The sequence below is a fragment of the Halichoeres trimaculatus genome, unplaced genomic scaffold (assembly GCF_033239565.1).
Source record: "Halichoeres trimaculatus isolate MK-OKI-2021-1 unplaced genomic scaffold, fHalTri1.1 fHalTri1_scaffold_17, whole genome shotgun sequence".
Classification (NCBI taxonomy): Eukaryota; Metazoa; Chordata; class Actinopteri; order Labriformes; family Labridae; genus Halichoeres; species Halichoeres trimaculatus.
Window position 1 is genome coordinate 10,077,175 of NW_027437195.1, and position 24,718 is coordinate 10,101,892.

The 24,718-nt window shown below is 40.2% G+C and overlaps 1 protein-coding gene and 1 pseudogene across 1 annotated transcript; one reads left to right on the plus strand and one right to left on the minus strand.

Annotated features, from left to right (window-relative positions):
* Positions 1–6,052, plus strand: part of LOC141806052 (NACHT, LRR and PYD domains-containing protein 12-like) — a 29,844-nt pseudogene extending 23,792 nt beyond the window's left edge.
* On the minus strand, positions 6,042–15,315 carry LOC141806057 (uncharacterized). Its single transcript, XM_074691283.1, has 2 exons — positions 15,008–15,315; positions 6,042–9,350 (listed from the first exon to the last, which is right to left on the minus strand). The coding sequence occupies exons 1-2, from the start codon at positions 15,174–15,176 to the stop codon at positions 7,951–7,953; spliced, it is 1,569 nt and encodes a 522-aa protein (XP_074547384.1). The 5' UTR covers positions 15,177–15,315; the 3' UTR covers positions 6,042–7,950.
* Positions 15,316–24,718: the final 9,403 nt, after the last annotated feature.

Here is a 24,718-nt window from a genome sequence, read left to right on the forward strand (position 1 = left end):
CATCTTATCAACAGTATTGTTGTACTGTTGTAAGCGCTTGTGCAAAGCGGAGCGTGGAACGCCGGCTTATTATTTACACAGCATCGGTGGTGGACGCGTTTTAGAAAAGTTCCACTCTGAAGGCCATTTTCAAAAATTTGCACTTTAGTTCAGCTGAAACATGCTTTCCGTGTAGACGTGAGGCCGAAAGCAACAAAACTTTTGCATTTCACCCTGAAATCGTTGTCGTGTAGACGGCCCCTGAGGCATCTTGCAGGGTCTGGGTGGACCCAGAGTTCCTCTGCTTAAACACTTCATAAGTTAATTTTCCTAACGCCCTTTTGCTAAACTATTTGAAGAATGTTGCAGAGGGGCTCCTCTAGTGAACTGTCCCTTGATTGTTTGATGGGCTGCAGGGGGGTCCAGCTCCATGTGCCCATGGGCTGCAGAACACAGGCTGGGGGAGGTAGTGGAGGGAGAGTGGTGTGTGGTGCCTCTCTATGAAGGGTAGAGGGGCAGTTTCCCCTGGTTTGCACAGATGGTCACAGAGCTGTGAGGACTCTGTGCACATCATTTCATTTTGATGAGTTCATGGAAATTATCACTGGTCTGCAGGAGGTTTTAAATGAGCACAAGTTCGATCTGAGGAGGAGATGTGAGTGTGTGACTGAGGGAGGTGATGAAACAGGAAGTAGAACCCTCCTCAACATGATCTACACTGAGCTCTACATCACAGAGGGACCAAGTGAAGAGGTGAATACCCAACATGAGGTGAGACAGTTGGAGACAACCTCCAAGAAGAAGATCCTCCAGGACACTCCCATCAAGGTCCAGGAAATCTTTAAAGCCTTACCTGAGCAACAGAAAGTCATCAGAGTAGTTCTGACAAACGGCGTGGCTGGGATTGGAAAAACTTTCTCAGTGCAGAAGTTCACTCTGGACTGGGCAGAGGGCTCTGAAAACCAAGACCTCAGTCTGCTGCTTCTGCTTTCATTCAGGGAGCTGAACCTGATCAAAGACCAGCGCTACAGTCTCCTCAAGCTGATCCATGTTTTCCATCCACCATTAGAGAAGCTGAGAGCAGAGACGCTGGGATAACAGTCTAGCTTCCTACATCCCAATAGTTCAATCAATCAATCAAACTTTATTTATAGAGCACTTTTCATGCCTAATGTTGCAACACAAAGTGCTTGACAAATCAAAAAAAAACAACAAAGCAAAAAATCGGTGTACAACCCTCCACCTCTAACCCACCAACCCACACCCCTACTGCACGAGGTGAACACAGTTGATTAAAATCCCTGCAGATGACCTGAGGAACTGTGGAAACGCTATCTGGAGACCTTCTTGAGGAGACACTGAAGGTAAAGTAAAATGTTAAACTCACAGGGATACCAGGGTTCTCCAACTCCTACCCTGGAGGGCTGAGACGCTGCAGGTTTTCTTTCCAACCAAAAACTCCACCAGCTGATTTCACTGATTAGTCCCTGCTCTCTGCTTGAAGAGGAGGTAATCAGTTCAACTGGAGAGCTGGTGCTGGGCCCTGGTCTGAGGAGTCCTAAAGAGCAGTCCCTGATGATCTCAATGGGTACCAGGTGTGCAGGTGAGGGAGTGAGAGCAGGAAAAGGCGCCACCTATGCTCTGCAGCAGGAAGGGAGAAGGAGAGACTCCAGCAGGAGCAGATCACCACAGTTTTCTGAGTATGAAACTAAAAAAAATACTCTGTGGTAAATATTTGGAGGAGTTCTGAATTCTTGTTTGAATAAATGACAGTGGAGAAAAGTTGGGCAGGTTTTTAGGCTGCCTTAGACTGTGGATTGGGCAGCAGTCAAAGGTGGAGGCCTTGGTGGCCTGATCCCTGGTTATGGAAACTGGCTTTTGGGACATGGAACATCACCTCTCTGGTGGGTAAGGGGCAGGAGCTGGTGCAGGAGGTAGAGAGATACTGGCTAGATATAGTCGGCTCACCTCAACGCACAGCTTGGGCTCTTAAATCAACCTTCTCAAGAGCAGTTGGACCCTCCTCTTTGCTGACGTTGTTCCAGGTGAGAGGTGGAAAGCAGGTGTGGGCTTATTTATAGCTCCCCAGCTCTCTACTGGTATGTTGCAGTTTTAACCAGTGGATGTGAGGGTTGCTTTTCTGCGCCTTCAGGTTGGAAAACTGGTCCTGACTGTTGTTTGTCCCCAGGACAGGTGCTGGAAAACCCTCCAATTGGGGACTCCATTGTCCTACTGGGGGACTTCAACGCTCACGTGGGTAATGGCAGTGTGACTTGCAGGGGTGTGATTGGGAGGAATGGCTTTCCTGATCTGAACCAGAGTAGTGTTTGGAGTGGGGGTTTGGAGCTCAGTCATCATGGAGAGGCTCAGAGTACAGCCACTGCCCCCCTGCAATGAGAAGAGCCAGATAAGGTGGTTCAGGCATCTAGTGAGGATGCCACCTGCAGGCCCTCCTGGGGAGGTGTTTCAGGCATGTCCAGGCAGCTAGGAGGAGACCCTGGGGAAAATCCAGAACACAGAAGAAAGATTATGTCTCTCGACTGGCCTGGGAACGCCTTGGTATCCCCTCAGAGGAGCTGGTGGAAGTGGCTGGAGACAGGGGCCACTGATCTTCACTGATGGCACTGCTCCTGCAACCTGGATAAGTGGTGGAGAATGAGATGAGATGGGAGGGCTAAAGAGTTTGATCAGTCCGGTTTTCAGGCTTTTATGTTTATTTTATTATAATATTGTCAATAATAATTATTTTCATTTTTATCTATTTAATTCAGATTTAGGGACTGCAATTTGTCTGGCATTAGCTGTGGTTTCCTGGCCTCTGCCCTGAAGTCCAACCCCTCCCATCTGAGAGAGCTGGACCTGAGTCTGAACAACAAGCTGCTGGATTCAGGAGTGGAGCTGCTTTGTGGTTTTCTGGCGAATCCACTCTGTAGACTGGAGACTCTGAGGTCAGTTCATTTACTGTCTGTTATTATTGTTGCTCTGACATGTTTAAAAACGGAAGTTAACTTTGCTCATATACTTTTTATCCACATTTAGGAAACTGAGTAAAAGACTTAATAGTTACCACCCAAATACTGTTAATAGATACTTAATAAAACATTTACAAACCATGAACAAATACCTAGTCCATGTGTCTGTCAAGTTTATAGCTTTATAAACCATCTTAAAGGTTTATAAATAATTCGGTCATCATTAACAAACACTTTATAAAGTATTTGAAATGTTATAATGTGAGCATCAATAAACTGTTAACATAACTTCAATTATTGCATTACAAATCATTACCAAATGTTATTAACTATTATTTATTTTTAACAGTAAATAACTATTTAATTGTTAATTTACTATCCTTTTACCCTTATTTATCCTTGATAAATGTTTATTATCAAAGGTTTCTCAAAGTTTTTATGATGTAAAAAACTGAGATGAAGATGAATCACTACATAACTCTTCCACCTTTACTGAGACCTCAGTTCCAGTTGATGAAAAACATCCTCAAAGTGTTGTAACACTCAGTCTTGATGTGGATTTGCTGTGACGTTACAAAAGGCGCTATCAAAAGGCGCAGTCATCTTATGGATTTCTCAGATCCCCTTTCCCTTACTATAGTTCCAGTCTACAAATTAAAATTGTCCAAGCCATTGCTATGCAAAAAGACACGAAGGCCATAAAACAGATTACATGTATTTATACGTACTAGAAACAGAAATTGACAGAAGTAATGTTTATGTATTGCTGTCAATGCAGATATATACAATCTGATACAACAATCCAAAAATGCATCGGTTTTTACTTGTATCAATGGCTCATTATTATCTCATCACAAAGCCATAATATACAGGCCCTTTGTGGCCATTCAATATTGAAATGAATAACAGTTCATGTGAAATGTTTGTTTTGAATCTAGCATCCAAATTCTAAAAGAAATCATACTTAAAGGATGAATTCTGAACAAATCTTTAAAGGTTCCCTGATCTACAAGATATGTATCCTGATTCTACCACAGTAACCCAACCTGTTAATCGAACAACTTTACCGGTCTCAGAACTTGATGATTTTTTTCCCACTTTGAGAATATATATGTGGCCAAATTATTTGTAAGTATTTTAGGTGTACAGCAACTGTAAGTTGGTCAGACACATCTCTAAAGAATTGAATTTGTTGAAAAAAATCATGAAAAAAAAACTTTTTTTTTCCAGTTGAAATTCAATAAGTTCTTTCACTTGTAATACTTAGCTTACATTTGATTTCAAAAGATGCACCAGACTTCAGTGAAGGTGATTTGACCCAATTTGATAATTTATTATTTGTGTTTGAGTAAGTTTTGGGGTAAAGTGTGCACCCTGGCTCACACCTATGGCAATGATCATAAAATAGGTCATAGCACAGGCCCTGGATGACTTTTGGATTTTCTAAAGGTATATTCTTGAGAGTCTCTGGGTGTACTACAAATACCACACAATTAACAAAAAATTGGGCTGTGGGCAAAATTACATGTATTGTGAAAGAGGTCCTTTATGATGTAGGCTGGAGAAAAAAAAAATGAGCTTCCTCTCCTTGACTGACCAGCAGCCGCCACTAGTCCATACAGCACATTTGGGAACTTATTGTTGCTGACTATGCATATTAAACATTGCTGACAATGTTTCTGTCATGGTTGGTTCAGCAAAAATTCAGACAACAGTAGGTCAAACTTTTTGTCTACTTTCTTTAAAGGAAGCTACTTTGATTAGAGTACTCACCATTAAGGTGATTATTTCACTCCTTACAATATAATCATATTAACATATTTCTACCTTGACTGTCAGTCCTTCACTACCGCAATATTCAAAAAGATCAGCCAAACCCAGAAAAATCTGTTTTCAAGCTGTTCTCCTCCCACAGAACCTGAGGCGCAACATAGAAGCTATGAACAGGTTACAGTCACACACTCATCTCTGGAGGAATGTAACAAGACACTGGGATTACTTTAAATAAGAGTTACCATCAAATAATGTATCTGCAGTTTTTAACCTGAGTGACATTGGTGTCTGTTGTTTGGTCTCTCATGTCATAAAATTATCTCTAAACAGATAATTATACACTGAAAGTTTTCTGACCACAATTTATATCATTTTTTTCTTCTTCTTCTTTATATTTATTCTTTATTTAGATTAAGTTTCTGCAGATTGTTTGAGAAGGATTGTGCTTCTCTGGCCTCTGCTCTGAAGTCCAACCCCTCCCATCTGAGAAAACTGGAACTCAGGGGAAACAAGCTGCAGGATTCAGGGGTGGAGCTGCTGTGTGGTTTTCTGGAGGATCCACTCTGCAGACTGGAGACTCTGAGGTCAGTTCATTGACTATCTGTTATTAGTGTTGCTCTAACATGTTTAAAAATGGTAATTAACTTAGTTCATACACTTTTTTCACATTTATGAAGTTTAGTTAAAAATTTTCTTTGATTCATATTTAGATGTTTAATGTCCCAAATTCAGTCTGCAGTCAGAGAAGACTTAGTGTGAAAATATCCACTGTTTGTGGATAAATTTAAATTAATCAGTTAAATGTTTTTTTCTGAAATATTGACCAAATTTCACCTAAGCCTCAGCATAATATAACACTGCCAGACACAGAAACTGAACTGTCTCTTGAGATGCAGACATCTATGGGAAAACTACATTTCTATGACATCATTATGATCCTCAAGAACAGAATGAGTCTCTGTTTATTTCAGGAGGAAGATCTTTGATCAGGACTTTGCAATGTTGAGTGACACATTTGAAACAGGAACACGTCTGATTGGATAACAAATGAATTTTTAATCTTCATCATTATTTTTTTATTCAGATTGAGGTGGTGCAGTTTGTCAGAGATCAGCTCTTCTCTGGCCTCTGCTCTGGAAGCCAACCCTTCCCATCTGAAAGAGCTGGACCTGAGAGAAAACGAGCTGCAGGATTCAGGAAAGAAGCTTCTGTCTGATCTTGTGGAGAGAAATGGTCCAGTATTAGGAGTCATCCTCACTGTCTTCAGTCTCATCTTCACTCTCCTCATGCGTCTCTTCATAGGTCTCATCATCTTGACTTTAAGTTAATCCTACATCTAGTCTGAGAAATTGTCCAGCCAAGAATCCAAATAAAACATTTCTACACAAAGTACTTACAGACGTTTCTTTAGCGTGCAGGAGTGAGGAAAACACTCATATCTACTGAGCTGCCGAACGTGCTGCAGTGAACTCACAGGCACATGGACTTTGTTCACTTTGAGCCACGTAAATGCATTAAACTACCACAAGGTGGCACTGTGACACAACACATGATGAAATGATTTTAAACTAAGAATTGTGAGGGGCATAACAGGGACTTTTAAAAACAACTTTAAATCTTTAACCATGTATCCATGTAACAGTGAACAGTGAATATGCAACAAAACTGAACTGTGACTCACATCTTAATCTTCCAACCAAATATAAACAGTGGTTAACTAATTTAGTCAGTCATATTTTTAATACAAAGAATATAATTATTGGTGTCATTTATGAATGTTAAAATGAACAGCAGAAAAAAAATAGCTCAGGACATTTTTTTTTATTTATTTTATTTTCCAGATTGTGACTTTCAGTCCAGAACACAGAAATAAGTATCTCCTCTCTTCTCTCCTCTTCAAAATGGTTCGGTGTAGAGAACTCTTGAGAAGAAAGAGTGAAGTGAGAAGAAGTGCTGGATGGTTTTCTGGTTTTTATGACAGGTGGTCTAAGCCGGGGGTTCCCAAATTTTACTATACCAGGCCCCCCCAAACAGCATTTGCCTCTGGCCTAGAAACCTCTTTGGAAACCAACAGATAATGTTTCAATGTATGTGAAGAAATGTCAACTTTGAGGATGTTTTGTTTTTAACTTTCATTCAAAGTGAGATTAAGTACAATTGGGAACTTGAGACTCTGACAATGATGGCACTTTACATGTTGTATGTTCAGGACAAACAAAAAACTGAAATGAAAAAAATATATATCTGTGTGATAATATGAATTGGATCCCATTTCCCCTTTACTCCAATTATCTGAGGCCCCCACTTTAAAAAACAACATAAAGAGAATCTGCTACAACCAGACTAGACAAGGTTTTCCCCTAAACTTAAACTCTAAAGTCAGCTTGAGGGGAAATCAAAACACACAAAGCTGCTGAGTGAGGTCTGTCTCTTCTGGACAATAATGAGTTGTAAAAAATTAATTTGTGATGAAATCTTTTCAAATTCAGAGAAGCCTTTTTTGTTCTTCTAATGACAAAAAGATTGTAAAGTCAAATTTCATTAAATAAACAAATGCAGACTCAAACTTCCTTTTATCTTAAAATTTTACCAAATTTGAAGCAGCTGTAGGGTTTCTCTTTAAATGGACCATAAAATTTACAGTTACTCTCTTATTGGGTCAACCTGTTTCCTCATTCAGACCAGCTAAAAAAGTTGTTTCTTTGTTTTTTTTCTTAATTTTCTTTTTTTTTAGTCAATCCTTTGTCTTGCTTCCCCACATTCAGAACAACTGAAAAGATTCTGTTTTTAGGCAAAGAGGGAAGTGTGTGCCCTAATCATTTTCAAGAGGGAATGCTTTGCCACAATAAAATAAAAGGTTTTTCATTTGAATGACCAAGCATTTGTGTGGTTAGAGTTCCTTTTTTGGGAACATCTTTTCCCACTGTGAGAGCAGCTGAAAGGTTTCTCTTTTGATTGAACAAGCATATGTTTGCTCAAGTCTCTTTGAAGAGTGAATCCTTTATCACATTCAGTGCAATTAAGAGTTTTTATTTTGAGTGAACAAGCATATGTTTTTTCAGATTTCCTTTGTGGTTAAATCTTTTCCCATATTCAGAGCAGCTGAAAGGTTTCTCTTGTGAGTGAACAAGCATATGATTGGTCAGATTTCCTTTTTGGGAAAATCTTTTTCCACATTCAGTGCAGCTGAAAGGTTTCTCTTGTGAGTGAACAAGCATATGTGCGGTCAGATTTCCTTTTTGGGAAAATCGTTTCCACACTCAGAGCAGCTGAAAGGTTTCTCTTTTGAGTGAACAAGCATATGTGTGGTCAGAATGCCTTTATGGGAAAATCCTTTTCCACATTCAGAGCAGCTGAAAGGTTTGTCTTTTGAGTGAACACGCATATGTGTGGTCAGAATGCCTTTTCGGGAAAATGCTTTTCCACACTCAGAGCAGCTGAAAGGTTTCTCTTTTGAGTGAACAAGCATATGTTTGATCAGAGTGTGATTTTGGGAAAATCTTTTTCCACATTCAGAGCAGCTGAAAGGTTTCTCTTTTGAGTGAACAAGCATATGTGTGGTCAGATGTCCTTTTTGGGAACATCTTTTTCCACATTCAGTGCAGCTGAAAGGTTTCTCTTTTGAGTGAACAAGCATATGTTTGGTCAGATTTCCTTTTTGGGAAAATCCTTTTCCACATTCAGAGCAGCTGAAAGGTTTCTCTTTTGAGTGAACAAGCATATGTGAGGTCAGATTTGCTTTTCGGGAACATCTTTTTCCACACTCAGAGCAGCTGAAAGGTTTCTCTTTTGAGTGAACAAGCATATGTGAGGTCAGATTTGCTTTTAGGGAACATCTTTTTCCACATTCAGAGCAGCTGAAAGGTTTCTCTTTTGAGTGAACAAGCATATGTGTGGTCAGATGTGCTTTTTGGGAACATCTTTTTCCACATTCAGAGCAGCTGAAAGGTTTCTCTTTTGAGTGAACAAGCATATGTGTGGTCAGAATGCCTTTTTTGGAAAATGCTTTTCCACACTCAGAGCAGCTGAAAGGTTTCTCTTTGGCGTGAACAAGCATATGTGTATCTAGATTTTCTCTAAGGTTAATACTTTTACCACTATCAGCACAGCTTAAGGGATGCTCTTTTGAGTGAACAAAAATGTGTCTGCCCAAATATCTTTGAAGACTGAATCCTTTTCCAGACTCTGAACAGCTAAAAGGTTTTTCAATTGTCAGAGATACTTTATGATTGGTATTACCAGACTGTAAACAACAGTGGTGCAATTTTACAGTATCTTCCTTATTGTTTGTGGCAGATGTTTCTGAATCTGAGGTCTTTGCTGGTTCTGGTCTTCCACAGTCCTCTCCACCAGCTGCTGTGTCCATTTGGTCAGTTCCTCTCTGATGAAGCAATGAGGACTCCGGTTTCTCTTCATCATTTTCATTCTTCATATGGACTGAAGTGAACAGGACCTTGGTATCAGCCTCCTCCAGACCTTGAAGCTGCTCTCTCCCCTGACCGATCCACACTTCCTCCTGCTCCTCTTTAATGAGTGGGGACTCATTATCATTCAGGTCTGGATAGGGAATCCTCTCGTGCTGCTCAGGGGGAAGCTCCTCTTTCTCCACCTTAAGTAGCTGAACCTCTGCAGGAAACAGTGAACAAATATCAATGAGATATCAGATCATTTTACCTTTACGGAAACACTCCATGTCTTATTGCCTAAAAAGGACTTAACCGTGAAGTAAATATATCATCTAACTGATCCTGGACTTGTTTTCTGGGCTTCCTTTTGTGCCCAAATAGCTGCTTGTTGCATTCCTGTAGACAGAAACAGGTTCTGCATGTTTTCATGGGATGCTTGTTGCATTGTTCAGGGATAGGTGAGAACGGTCAGGGGTGTTGGGCTGTGAAGAATTTATTTTTAGGATGATAAGTAGCGTGTGATAGGCGGACAAAGAAATGTACAGTCCATTGACTGCCAAGCTGATGATTATGTAAAACTAAACTACACACCATGACCTGTGATCACTCGCTAAGAATGTCCGTGCTGCAGTTTCCTGACATCATTATATTTTTAGTTTTGTTAATACAGTGTTTTATTATGAATAAGTGACTTAAAAACCACACATGACTGATATGTAATCACTGTTCATAATTAAGTCTGTTATGGGGCAGCACAAGCACTCAACCCTAGTGCACACTATTTTGTTGTTGAGTGTATTTCTTTGAGGATAAACAGAGAAATTCTGCTTGCAACATTGTACCCAGCATTGTAGTTTTACAACATGCTTCTAAATACTTACTGAATGCTTAGTTCAGTAAGTTTTTAAACCTCTTTTCTTTTGTCAAAACAACTCACACACAGACACAGACGCACAGACTCCATACAACAGCATCTGAGGGGTGAGAATATGTTGTTGCTCATTTTCTTCTATATTTAGGTCTTACGGGGTCAATTGAAGACGGTTATTTTTAAAAAGGAATACCCCCGTTGGTTTTTAAAAACACTTCCGTCCACACGCAGCGGGTAAAGCCGCCGGTGAGTGCGGCTCGAGGCATGCCAAACCCATAAAGGGCAGTATTTTCCTGACGTAAAACCCGTGTCAGCCAACCAGAATGAGCCCCCGCCATTCAACTGTGACTTTTAAAAAACTGAAAACACCATTTACCAACGTCTACAGGAAACCATGAAACCGGAGTTTTCCAAAATCTTCACTTTGGCCGGAGTTTTTAGAAAAACCTCGTTGTCGGTAACGTAAAACTGCGGTTTCGTATGAACGACAGGTGTAAACACATTAAAATACATGCGTTTTCCTAAATACCCGGCTACGTGTGGACATGGCCTACAGCTTCCAGAGTAGTTTTTTTCTGAAGAGCTGCCGACACCGTTGCGGTGTAAACAGTAAGCCAGCGTCTTCAATGAAAACGCTGACGTCACACTCCGCTTCTCGCGAGCACATACAACAGGGCAACAGACCATTGTTACGATCCCAGCAAACACATACAGTTGGGGCCCATATGGGCCTTGCTTGGGCTAGTTGGGCTTTGGGTGGGCATGGGCTTAGAGTGGGCTTTGTTGTTGGGCCCCACAAAGGCAATAGGCGGGCAGTAGATGGGCATAATTAAGGTTGGGCTTAGAGTGGGCTTTGTTGTTGGGCCCCACATGGGCAGTAGATGGGCTAAACTAAGCATGGGCAATAAGTGGGCTACAGCTGGGCATTGCTGTTGGGCAGTACGTGGGCAGTAGGTGGGCTAAATTAAGCATGGGCAATAGGTGGGCTCCATATGGACTCCACTCAAAAATGTTCAAAATTGATTATGTCAGGCATGGATGAATTTTAACAATAATGACTGACCTGGGCCCACTTTTATATGAAGGTTAGGGCAATAAACTTAAAAGTGGCTTTAGCAATTTCTATATTTATTTACAATTCAATGTGTTTTGTCATGCAATTTTTCTCTAATAATACTCCTAAAAAAATGCTAACAAACTCATACAAAAACTCTTTATTCAAACCTTGAAAACAGCACCGCACTGCTTTCCCAAATCGGGATACGCTCACCTTCAGGTAAGAATCAACTTAATCACGAAGAGAATAAGCTTATATCCCCTGTGGTGATAATCTGGAGGTTTTTTTCTACCACATGATGTTAAAAGTGTTTTGTTGTTTTTGAGCGGACAGGACTAGTCAGCTTTTTGCTAATGTAAGTTAACGCTAGTGCTACTGCTAGCTGTAGTTAGCTTTGGTAAAAACCTTGATCACACGAGTCTCATCTTTAAGTAAATATGAAGCATATCTTCAGATTTTTTTTTTGTGGTTGACATAACTTTAAACGGAATAGGCTGTGCACCTAAAAAGGTAGTCAAACAGACATAGATTAAACTGTTTTAAAATTATCCCGCCAATGCAGACCGGTGGCATTTAACGTTGGCACTTGTTGCATATATAGTTGTGATACAAACATTATAAATCCTTAAGAAAACCATCAAAATGTTATCGGCAACTGTACATAGGTGTCATGCAGAAGTGAATAAGGAGCAATGAATGGATGAACTGGATCAGACACATGTTGTGTGAGAATTAGAGTGTCTGATAAAGTCAGTTAGTTGTGGGTTGATTGTAAAATGGATTCGGTTATGTTAAGTCCAGTAATAACCAGTAAAGAAAGATGTTTTCTGGGAGTGTTTTGTTCTGTTGTTGATTGCACTTGTGGCTGTTTTAATCAGCTCATACAGGACTTTAGACATTTCCTCTTAGATAAACTAAAATAAATGAACACAACTTTTGTCCATGAGCCAGTTGGCCAGTAGGTACCATCTGATGGAAAAGCGCAGTATTTTTTTTTTAATTATTTACCTTTTTTTTTTTTTTAATGATATACCAGCCTCATTGTAGAAAATAAATGATAGGATTGCATTAATGGGAGCTTTTGTGTATTATCATCCTGTTTATACCCAGTTTAACCCTATGGAAAGATATATTGTAAATATATAGGGTGAAATATTAATTTACAGATATTCCCTCAAAACTTCCCAGCTTATTTTTTAAATTATGACAATCATTATTTTCTATCACAAGTTTTCTGATCGGGGCTGCACGGTGGTGCAACGGTTAGCGCTGCAGCCTCACAGCAAGAAGGTCACCGGTTCAAATCCCCACCTCGGCCGGTGGGTCTTTCTGTGTGGAGTTTGCATGTTCTCCCCGTGCATGCGTGGGTTCTCTCCGGGTACTCCGGCTTCCTCCCACAGTCCAAAAAACATGCTTACCAGGTTAATTGGTCACACCAAATTGTCCCTAGGTGTGAGTGTGTGCGTGCATGGTTGTTTGTCAATGTCAGCCCTGCGATTGACTGGCGACCAGTCCAGGGTGTACCCTGCCTCTCTCCCAATGATTGCTGGGATAGGCTCCAGCCACCCGCGACCCTAAACAGGACAAGCGGTATAGAAAATGGATGGAAGTTTTCTGATCCAGACTGACATATTTCATGTGTTTATTTTAATATTAATGATTATAACAGACAAAAACTTATCGAACTCATCAAACTTTTTCATGATTTTCTTATTATATGATCAGCATCTGTAGTGCACAGACCACTTTAAAAGATTACTAGCAGAATACTAGTTGGAAAAATTAGCCACTTTAAAACCTGCTTCAACAAGCTAAACATTTACAGTAGTAATCTAGAGTTTGTCATTCCTGACCCTTGATTAGTCATTGCTGAAATCTTAAATTCTTTTTTGTTTTGCTTTGTTTTTATCTCAGGTGGCAGCTGTGGCTGATATCGGGGGAGCAACTGTAGACGAGGACACAAGAAGGATGATGAGCTTCCTCCTAGACCATGGCTTATCCAGGCAGTACAACTTTGTGGGACGAAACGGGAAGAGAGAGTTCAAGGTCTTAAAGCTGTTTGAAGTCATATATGGTAAGTGCATGTGAACAAAGGTGTCACAATATCCTAATGTTATAAATGTGTTGGTTGGACTATAAAGGCACCCATAGGTTTGTCTCAAAAAAATTGAATATTGTGGAAATGTTAGTTGATTAAGTAATTCAATTTAAAACATTTAAGTCATACAGTGGGGGGAAAAGTATTTGGTCAGTTCCCAATATTTAATTTTGGCCATATACTTTTTGCCCCATTGAAACAAACAATGTAGAAAAAATTGAAAATATTTTATTATATTGGTTTGTCTGGTGAGTCTTTGCCGCACCCCTTTAAGTCCAAGCACACCACTTTGTGCATGTTTTTAATAGTGCTGAGGACTGGAGAGAAATCTCTTGCAGTCCCTCATGAGGGTCAGTAGGACAGAAATGCTGCAATAAATGCATTTTAAAAAAGACAGTGTTCAGAGATTTTTCTCTACTCCTCCATTTAAGTACCATCGTCTCTTGTGCACCATCTTGTTTGAATGTAACTCCTTACTGAGCTTTTTAAAGTGGGGGAATAAAATTAGTTTTGTCCTTCATATATTTTAAAGGGAGGCTATTTTGCCCAAAAATACATTTTTGTCTTTTGAAAGGCTTTTAATTCATCATTAACTGGCAGATGAATTGGTGTTTGTTTTTGTTGTTGTTGTTTTTTAAATGGTTTTTCCTCCTACAAGTTGTGAAACATGATTTTAATCCCTGTGAAGAATTTGCATGTTAGAAATTCATTATGAAAGTCAGGGATTGTGTGGACCACAAAAAAAAATCAAATTCAAAATTTTAGTGACCCTGCACCATTGTCAAAATTAGGTATAGGTCTTTGATGAATTAGAATTAAGCTAAATTATTTAAGACGTGCCTCTACTTGTTTTTGCAGTCCTGGCCGAGAGTTGTGTTGAAACATGAATTAAGTGGCTGTTATGTTTGTTTTTTGCAGGAGGCTTAAAGAAAAACGCCATGATCAGTCAAATCACCCGTAAAGATGCAGAGAAGGCTGTTGCCAAGTGGCTCATTGGTGCTAGGGACCAGGGAGGTAATAGACAGGCCCGTCAGACCCAACAAGCAACACCACAACAAGGACTTCAGGCTCATTTGATATGGAAAATTAGTGATTTTTTTCAGAAACTTCTCTTTAAAAGGAGCTGTTAGTTTGGCCACGTATTTTACATTTTTGCTGGAAAAGTTCAAATAAAAAAGGTAACTGTATTTAGTGGTCTCTTTGTTCTTATACCTAGTATAACAATACCTGCATGGCACGAGTGTAAAATATAAATTTGTAACAACAATAATAATGGGCAACCAAAATCAGCCCCATGTGGGCTGATTATGGGTCCCTGATGGTACCTATATGGGACCCATAATCAGCCCACACGGGGCCCAGCTAGTGTGGGCCCCAGATCTGAGAAACCTAGGTTTCCCGTGTGGGTTTTAGCTAGGGCCCATGTAAGGCCCACCTTGAGCTCATCTGGGCCTGCCCACATAGGGCCCCCGGACAAAATTGACTGGGACCCAGCTGGGGAGCCCAAATGGAGCCCATTCACCAGCCCATATCCAACCCACATGGGCCCCGCATGGATGTGTTGACAGGGATCGTCGTGGACTACGGTGTTGTTCCCGTGTTAAAGCTTTACAAATAAATTATCAGATAAAGAAATCGGCTAATATTCTCACCAAAACACCACAAAACTCACATCAACTTTTTTTTCCACACAATGAATCCACAGTAAATTCCCCATTTCCAGAGGCAGGCTGGGCTATTTATGGTGGTTTATGCTTTACCTGAAGGGCTTACGTCTATGAACCTTAGCTAATGGCTCGATTCCCTGTAACAATATCACACACACACACACACACATTTTCAGAAACTCACCTGCTCTGTGCAGCTTTATCTCAGGGATTAAAATCACATCCAGTAGTTTTCTTTGTCGCTGGAGCTCCTCTTCGTATCCAGATACTGTTCTTTGTTCTCCCAGGTCTCTGATAACCGCAGCGAGCAGCCGCCGCTCGAATAAATCTTTAAGATCCTTAAATCTGAACATCTCCTCACATCCAAGAGTCAGAAGAGAAAGAGAAAGAAGATAAAAATCACTAATCGCTGGTGTCTTTGTCTGAGCCGATGTTAAGTGTCTGGCGGGAAGAAGCTCCTGCACGCTTTAAAAAAGGTAAGCATTAACTTCTTCTGTAGTGTTTTTATGGTAATTGTCACCAGCCATCGTTGCATTACCGCCACCTAGTGGATAATATTAGTTTGGCTCTTACCATCAGGGCGCAAACTGGATGACCTTCAAATTTGTTTTCACTCAACTTGTTGTTTGACTAGGCTGGATTTCTCAAGGTTCAAGTAAGGAAGCGCCTTAAATATCATTTTAATGATGATTACAAGTCAACACTAACAAATAATTTTCTCATACTTGTGCAAAGACATTTCTTGAATTGTATTTTAAGTATGTTATGGTAATGTTATAATTTTTCAACACTGTGTGGAGCAAAAGAAAAGTAGAGCACCTGACACATTACATTAGGGCAGTGGTCATTTAATGTGTTCACATATGGACAGATTTACCGATAAAAAAAAAATGTGTTTGATGATTGCTGCTATAACTAACCCTAAGTGTTTTCTGTTGTTATTCTTGGAGTTTTGAGCATAAATGAATCAATTATTCCTGGTTCGAGTGTTTGAAACTCTACCTGTATTAGTGTTTGAAACTTTTTTCTTGTGTCAACACTTGAAAACATCTAACTGTGGAAAAACCACAAAATCTAACTGATTCTGGACTTGTTTTCTGAGCTTTGTTTTCAACCCATATAGCTGCTTGTTGTATTGCTGACAGAAACAGGTTCTGCATTATTCAGGAACAAGTGAGAACGGTCAGGAGTGTTGGGCTGTGAAGAGTTCTCTTTAAGGATGATAAGTAGAGAGGGTGATAGGCTGTCCAGACACTACTGTGTGAATTTAGTTGAATATTAAAGTAAGATTAGGATTTATTTCAACTGAAACTATGTAGCCTTGAGAAAGCAGTTCAAATGTATTTATTACAATTCTATTTCTTAGCAGAAGGCGCTATAAGCTAAGGCTTATAACGATCTTGTCCAGAAGCTGCTTTAGATAGATCATCTGGTGTTTTGGCGAATGCTTAGAGCAGGAGTGGAGCAACAGAAGCACAAGCACAAAATGGAAGTCCGTGACAATCTTATCAACAGTATTGTTATACTGTTGTAAGCGCTTGTGCAAAGCGGAGCGTGGAACGCCGGCTTATTATTTACACAGCATCGGTGGTGGACGCGTTTTAGAAAAGTCCCACTCTGGAGGCCATTTTCAAAAATTTGCACTTAAATTCAGCTGAAACATGCTTTCCGTATAGGCGTGAAGCCAAAAAGCAACAAAACTTTTGCATGTCATCCAGAAACCGTTGTCGTGTAAACGGCCCCTGAGGCATCTTGCAGGGTCTGGGTGGACCCAGAGTTCCTCTGCTTAAACACTTCAGAAGTTAGTTTTCCTAACGCCCTTTTGCTAAACTATTTGAAGAATGCTGCAGAGGGGCTCCTCTAGTGAACACTCCCTTGATTGTTTGATGGGCTGCAGGGGGGTCCAGCTCCATGTGCCCATGGGCTGCAGAACACAGGCTGGGGGAGGTAGTGGAGGGAGAGTGGTGTGTGGTGCCTCTCTATGAAGGGTAAGAGGGGCAGTTTCCCCTGGTTTGCACAGATGGTCACAGAGCTATGAGGACTCTGTGCACATCATTTCATTTTGATGAGTTCATGGAAATTAACAATGGTCTGCAGGAGGTTTTAAATGAGCACAAGATTGGTCTGAGGAGATGTGAGTGTGTGACTGGGGGAGGTGATGAAACAGGAAGTAGAAGTCTCCTCAACAGGATCTACACTGAGCTCTACATCACAGAGGGGCCAAGTGAAGAGGTGAATACCCAACATGAGGTGAGACAGCTGGAGACAACCTCCAAGAAAGAGATCCTCCAGGACACTCCCATCAACGTCCAGGACACCTTTAAAGCCTCACCTGAGCAACAGAAAGTCATCAGAGTGGTTCTGGCAAACGGCGTGGCTGGGATTGGAAAAACTTTCTCAGTGCAGAAGTTCACTCTGGACTGGGCAGAGGGCTCTGAAAACCAAGACCTCAGTCTGCTGCTTCTGCTTTCATTCAGGGAGCTGAACCTGATCAAAGACCAGCGCTACTGTCTCCTCAAGCTGCTCCATGTTTTCCATCCAACATTAGAGAAGCTGAGAGCAGAGACGCTGGGATAACAGTCTAGCTTCCTACATCCCAATAGTTCAATCAATCAATCAAACTTTATTTAAAGAGCACTTTTCATGCTTAACGGTGGCAACACAAAGTGCTTGACAAATCAAAACAAAACACAACAAAGCAAAAGAATCGGTGTACAACCCTCCACCTCTAACCCACCAACCCACACCCCTGCTGCACGAGGTGAACACAGTTGATTAAAATCTCTGCAGATGACCTGAGGAACTGTGGAAACGCTATCTGGAGACCTTCTTGAGGAGACACTGAAGGTAAAGTAAAATGTTAAACCCACTGTAAGAAAATAAAACAGCCAAGCTAAAAGAAACAAATAATATATATATAAAAAAAGTATTACAAGATTAAAGCAGTAAAAAAGAAACGATGTAGAACTAAAACTTTAAGAAACAAAAATTAAAAAGCTGAAAATAACGGTGCAGTAAATAAGAAGATAAATAGGTTAAGACACATTAAAAAAAGATGGTAGCACTTTAGATTACAGCCCGCGTCTTACAGTGTAGTTTCTCGTCTCTTACAGTGTAGTTTCCTCAACTGTAGGGGTAACTCTCACACATGTACCTTGACATTTTGCGGTACCTATCGGGTAGTTACGCTCTCGTCTTACAGTGTAAGTCCTGGAGTCTTACAGTGTAGTTTCCTCAACTGTAGGAGTAACTCTTACACATGTACCATGACATTTTGCGGTACCTATCGGGTAGTTACGCTCTGGTCTTACAGTGTAGTTTCCCGTGTCTTACCATGAACTTATCAAAACAGTGTAATTTTCCTGGGCATATGCTTTTGCTGTTAATGTGCCACTTCCTCTTAACAATCAGTATTGTGAATAAAGTAGACCAATGATGAACCTAAACACTGTAATGTATTGATGAGTATGTGTTTCACACAATAACAAGACTTGCAGATGTAAAAAAAAAAAAAAAAACTTTATTTTTCTAAACACACAGAGACCCCACATAGTAATTCACCTTTTGAGTAACCCGGCCATTAAGTTAACACTTGCATCTGCTTACTGTCTAACTGTCCAGTACTTCCACTGCGACAACCCACTACTTTACCTGTAACTACTGGTTAACAACTGGAACCGGGCTGGATTTTAAAGTGCACACTTGTTGGCTTTACTTACTGTGTAACTACCCACTACTTTACTGTAACTACTGGTCAACATCTGGAACCGGGCTGGATTTTAAAGTGCACACTTGTTGGCTTTACTTACAGTGTAACTACCCACTACCTTACCTGTAACTACTGGTCAACACCTGGAACCGGGCTGGATTATAAAGTCCACACTTGTTGGCTTTACTTAATGTTTAACTACCCTCTACTAGTGTGCATTTTATACTCTAGTCCAGTTCTAGGTGTTGACCAGTAGTTACAGGTAAAGTGCTGGGTTGTTGCAGTGGAACTGTTGAAGCTACTGACATCTGTGTTTCTATGATGAATAATGCTTGGACACTTTATCCACACAGATACTACTGTCAGAGAGTAAAGGCAGATACACAGTTCACAGTTCAGTCTTTTATGTATCCTTTTAGAAACAGCATTACACCAACGGCCGGATGCATGGAGATTGAATGAACGCAGAGGATGAATAATGTGTGTGACATCAACGTCCAACAGCCACTTATCAGTAGTGCATCTCAACAGGGCTGGCAGTGTATGGTATCTGAAACAATAAATAACAGAAGGTGAATCAAAGACAGTGTCTACCAGACGTTAATGATGCGCCCACTAGCTGTTTAGCATTAGCAGTGCAACGTAAGGGAAATAAGAACCAAAATTCCTGCCACATAAACAAACATAAACTAAATGTTTATTCCCCTCTCAACACTCCTTAAAGATAACTTGTAAGCTATTGAAGTACTTACTTCCTCAAGAATGCATCACTGATAACTTATAAGATGTTTTGAAGATGCTTTAAAACAATCGCGGAATCTCCGTTCGGGCTTTACAACTTTTAGGACCCCAGGCTGCCCGCATAAAGGCATGAACGCGAATATGCAAAATCCTAAGGACCCTGGTCTGCCCTCTAAGTTGCCTGAATAAAATTATATACAAAATGCTTACAACACATCAACGAAGAACAGAGGCAATTTATAACAGAAAATACTGGATAGTTAGCCAGTAAGCAAAGACAAGTGTGATCTTAATGGATCAGTAACTTAAAAGGAGAATTACAATGTGGGGTCTCTGTGTGTATAAAAAAATAAAGATATTTTATACGTCTGAATATCATTATTATGTGAAACCCAAACTCATCAATACATTACAGCTTTTAACTTTATCATTGGTCTACATAATCTTTATCCATGCTGATGAGGAAGTGATACATCAAGGTTTGCATAGTTAGAGCATATGTCCAGGAAAATTACACTGTTTTGATAAGTTCATGGTAAGTCACGGGAAACTACACTGTAAGACTCCAGGACTTACACTGTAAGACGAGAGCGTAACTACCCGATAGATACCGCAAAATGTCATGGTACATGTGTGAGAGTTACCCCTACAGTTGAGGAAACTACACTGTAAGACGCGGGCTGTAATCTAAAGTGCTACCAAAAAGATCAATATATATTGAACTAAAAGTTAGGACTTTAAGAAGTGGAAGATCCAAACATAATTAGATAAATAGATAAATAAAACTCAGTTAAAGGCCAGACTAAAAAGGTAAGTTTTAAGTTTGCTTTTAAAAAGATTTTTAACAGTGCCAATAGTTAAAGTCTGCCTGCTCACCTTGGTTCCAGCACTAACTGGAATAAACCATCAGGGATAAGGGAAAACAGTTAAAATCCCCCTGAAACAAATCTCAAACATGACATGATGAACATATTTCAAAAGTCAGAAATCAAAACACATCACTGACAATTTAAATACAAAGCTGTCATACTTAACCTGTAGCTCTGCCCTATTTGTGGTAACACAATCAACTGTGGTGACTAATGACCTCTGCACTGACCAGCCAGGCACACGTGTGACTCATGTGAAAAGACAAGAGGGAATTTCTTTCTTAAGCATTTGAAAGTAAGATAGTAGTGTAGGAAATTTTCAAGGATTCAAGTGATGACAGATAAAAAATGTGAAGACAAGACAGGCATTTTTTGTCTTAGTCAGCGTCACAGAGTCTCTTTTCCCTCTGATGCAGACTGGCAGAGAACATCGCCACAGAAGCCTCTGAGGGGCAAAAAGAGACAACGGCTTGTTTCACAGGATGGTTTGTGACAGTTCAGTGATACTTACAGGGAAGAGACTGTGCGTCGCTATCATCTCCTCTGTCCAAAATGGGAATCTTTCAGAAATCTTTTAGAATGGAAAACAAAACAAAGGCATGATATTTTTTTATGATAATTTCCGTCTCTCAAAATTCACATGAAATGAAACAACAGATTGTGTGTCTTGGAAAAAACCCTGGTCTGCTCTCAAAGTTGATTCAAGCTCTGCATGTTATCTTCATCCTTGTACACAGTTTGGATATGTTTACTATGGAGCCCTCTGCTGGAGAAAACAAAAACTGCATTGAGCCTGGGAAAAAATAAATAAATATATAGAAATAAAATATAAATGATTTGAAAGTGTAGTCAAACTCTTTTGAAATCAGATGTGTACATGACAGCACAAATAGATTAAGAATCCACATTCTTGTTGGACATGCTAATCCTCTATTTGATAGACATTTTAAACCTATGTTTACTGCTCAGTACACTGAAAAAAATGTTTTGTTGAATTTACCCAATTTTATTAATTTTAGCAGTTGCACGCAATATCTTTATCTAGATCTAGATAATTTATTTAATCCTAATGTACATGTTATATTGAAGTTATTTCAAATTAAAAACGTTTGTTGTTGTAACTCAAATACACATAGTAGATTTTACTCAAATTTTCTAAGAGTTCACAACTAAACCCATGTTCATCGAACTAAATTGTATTGTGTTGCCTTGACTGCAATAAACCTTTTGCAATAAACCGTGAGTGAGGAGGGAATGCAGTGGATATAAGACCCCGCTGTACATTAAGATGTTAACCTGCCAAGGGCACAAGCTTTCTGTGCTTCACATTGCATGGACTTGCTGTCTGTGCCCTGTGTCATGGACCGTGTACTTTTTAGCATGTTTAATATTTTATCTGTTAATAAATGAGATGTGTTGATGGGCTAAAATTATGATCAGAAATGACAAACTGGGTTTTGTCTTCAGTTATATTCATGTCACCACTACTGAGAGTATTTTAATTGGAGCCCTCACTGTCATGGAGCACAGACAGCCAGGCAGCCAGGACAAGCAGCCTATGCCGTGGAGCAGAGCCAAGTAGCCAATGCCATGGGGCACAGCCAAGCAGCCTATGCTGTGTAGCACAGACAGCCAGCCAGCCAGACACTTCGACAGCCAGCCAGCTAGCACACTGTCCCACAGACAGGCAGCTGGTCTATGCCATGGAGCACAGACACACTGTCCCTGCGTGGTATCTTAATGTGCATCAGAGTCTCATATCCACAGTGTTCCCTCCTCACCCACGGTTTTTCCTTTTAGGTTTTGCAGATTATTGAGTTGAAACAACTTAAAACTTTGAGCTGGATCGATGCAAAATATTGATTTGAGAAGAATTAAAATATTTAATTTATTTAACCTATTAAGTTGGGTTGATAAAACTTATTAATTTCATTTCAAAGAACTTAATTTATTTAGGTGTGACCAATTGAAGCAATTCATTTAAGTTGCTCCAACTACTTCTTTTTATTAGTTGTAGAAATACAGAATTTCAAATTGATATGATCCACAAAAATACATTGGAAACCTTAACTTAAATATTGAGATGGATTGATTCAAAAAATTACATCACTTCAACTGATTGACAGATTTTTACAGTTCAGGTTATCCTCTGGCTCTGCTCTCTGATGAATAGGGCCTATTGCACATTACTGCCACCTCCTGCTCTGGAGAGGTGTTGCAGATAGGATTCCTACCTAAACCAATTAGGTTGAGTTAACATAAAGTGATCTTGTTGTTTTAACAATTTTGCACATCATGCTGAAACAACATGATTTAATCATGTTTAATCACTGAACATGAAATAATCTAGTAGAAGCTACATGTTTTATTTATGCTGATTGAACAAACACCAAAGTTCCTTTTTTGAGTGTACTCTCACATGTGTACTTTGCTACTTGAAATTGCTTAAAGCACAGGAGTTACACAGAAATTTCCTCTCAGGTGTCAAGAATTCTAAATCTGGTGTTAAAAAAACAGGAAACAGTCTCTGCAACCAATGTGCCTGAGTGCTTCAGGTATAACAGATCCACATTAATCAATCTCTGCCTGACTGAGAGAACACCTGTCACACAGTCATCACCACACAGAGAAATAGACAGAGGTTTCCACGCCTAACACTGATCCTTTCCCTCTTCATTCTCTCCTATTTTTCCTCCTCTCACTCATCCTGTCATCTTCTGTCAGTCCAAGCGTCTGTCTCTTTACTCATCCAGCTTCCTGTTCAATGGCTCTTCTATTAGCCCTCCCGAGTGGTTTCAACTTTATATTTGGCCGTCAACCAGGGAAATGGTACGGCTGATGGGTGCAGCTGGAGTGACACATGTCAGTCTCCATGGTGACAGGCAGTATGTTCTGCATGCTGATGTCCAGTCAGTGTGGTGTGATGTGGGAGGCGTATTCTCAGGACACAACTCATCTGAAAGACTAAGCTTTAACTTTTCTCATTTTGTTTCCTACTTAAGGATCAAACATCCAATTTGCTCTGAGATCTATAAGTAGAGGGGTTTGTCTGCCACAAAGAATCTTAAGCCAGATTTGGGGTCCAATTTGCCTCCATCGGTGATCAAGGGTTATGACCTGGTTTGGGGCTCATCGTAACTGATTATTTTTCCAAATAATCCTAAAGGGCGTGGTGTTCATAAAACCTTTAACTGCCTCAGTCTGGAATCTTAGTTATCAAACACACCAATATCTATGATTCCTACCTCTGATGGGACAACTTTGGACCCCCTTTTGCCTTCAGAATGACTTAATCCTTGGTGGCATAGATTCAACAAGGTACTGGAAACATTCCTCAGAGAGTTTGGTCCATATTGACATGATGGCATCACACAGTTGCTGCAGATTTGTCATCTGAACATCCATGATGAGAATCTCCCATTCCACCACATCCCAAAGGTGCTCTATTGGATTGAGATCTGGGGACTGTGGAGACCATTTGAGTACAGGGAACTCATTGTCATGTTGAAGAAACCAGTCTGAGATGATTCCAGCTTCATGACATGGAGCATTATCCTGCTGGAAGTAGCCATCAGAAGATGGGTACACTGTGCTCATAAAGGGATGGACATGGTCAGCAACAACACTCAGGTAGGCTGTGGACTTTAAACCATGCTCAGTTGGTACTAAGGGGCCCAAAGTGAGCCAAGAAAATTTCCCCCACATCATTACGCCACCAGGATCCTTATTTATTGGCCCACCTCTGACCCAATAAATACATTAAAAAAAACATAAAAATATTACCACAACTTAAAATTTGCATAAATAAGTTGTTTATTTTACACAAACATAATTCAGCCATATCTAATGACACGGTTTCAGCCAGGCTAATATTTGTCTTTGTATCTGGGCTTAAAAAGTTACTGTAAATTTAATAGACTGGCTGATTCATCTTTACACTAAAATCATACAGTGGAATATAACATTTATAGTCCTGAGTCCTGTCACATTCAAAAATACTCCGATGACACTGCTATTGTGGCGTGTATCCAAAATGGACAGGAATCTGAATACAGGGATCTGATAAAGGCTTTCTGTGACTGGAGTCATAGAAATTGTCTCCTACTGAACACCTCAAAAACAAAGGAAATGATTGTGGATTTCCGAAGATCTGGGCTCTGCCATCAGCCAGTTAACATCCATGGGGTGGACGTGGAGGTGGTGCCAACCTACAAATATCTTGTGTACATCTGGACAACAAGTCTCTTTTTCTTAAGGAAGCTCAGATCAATTGATGTCTGTGGAAAGCTGCTGCTGATGTTTTATCAGTCTGTGGTAGCCAGTGCTTTGTTTTATGGTGCAGTCTGCTGGGGAAACAGTTTAAAGCAGAAGGACAAGAGGCGACTGGAAAAACTGGTGAAGAGAGCTAGCTCTGTGGTTGGATTCAGTTTGGACTCACTGGAGGCTGTGATGGAAAGGTATACACTGAAGAAAGTGGAGGCCATCATTCATCACACTGATCACCCACTTCACATCATCCTTGACCAGAGAAACAGCAGCAGTGGACGACTCACCTCTCTGCTCTGCAGGACTGAGA

Bases quoted from the DNA above. Each gene is read 5' to 3' on its own strand.
- LOC141806057 (XM_074691283.1), bottom strand. From the start codon at position 15,176: ATGTTCAGATTTAAGGATCTTAAAGATTTATTCGAGCGGCGGCTGCTC. The intron at 9,351-15,007 runs GTGAGTTTCTGA...TGTTTCCTGCAG, and splicing joins GATAAAGCTGCACAGAGCAG to AGGTTCAGCTACTTAAGGTG.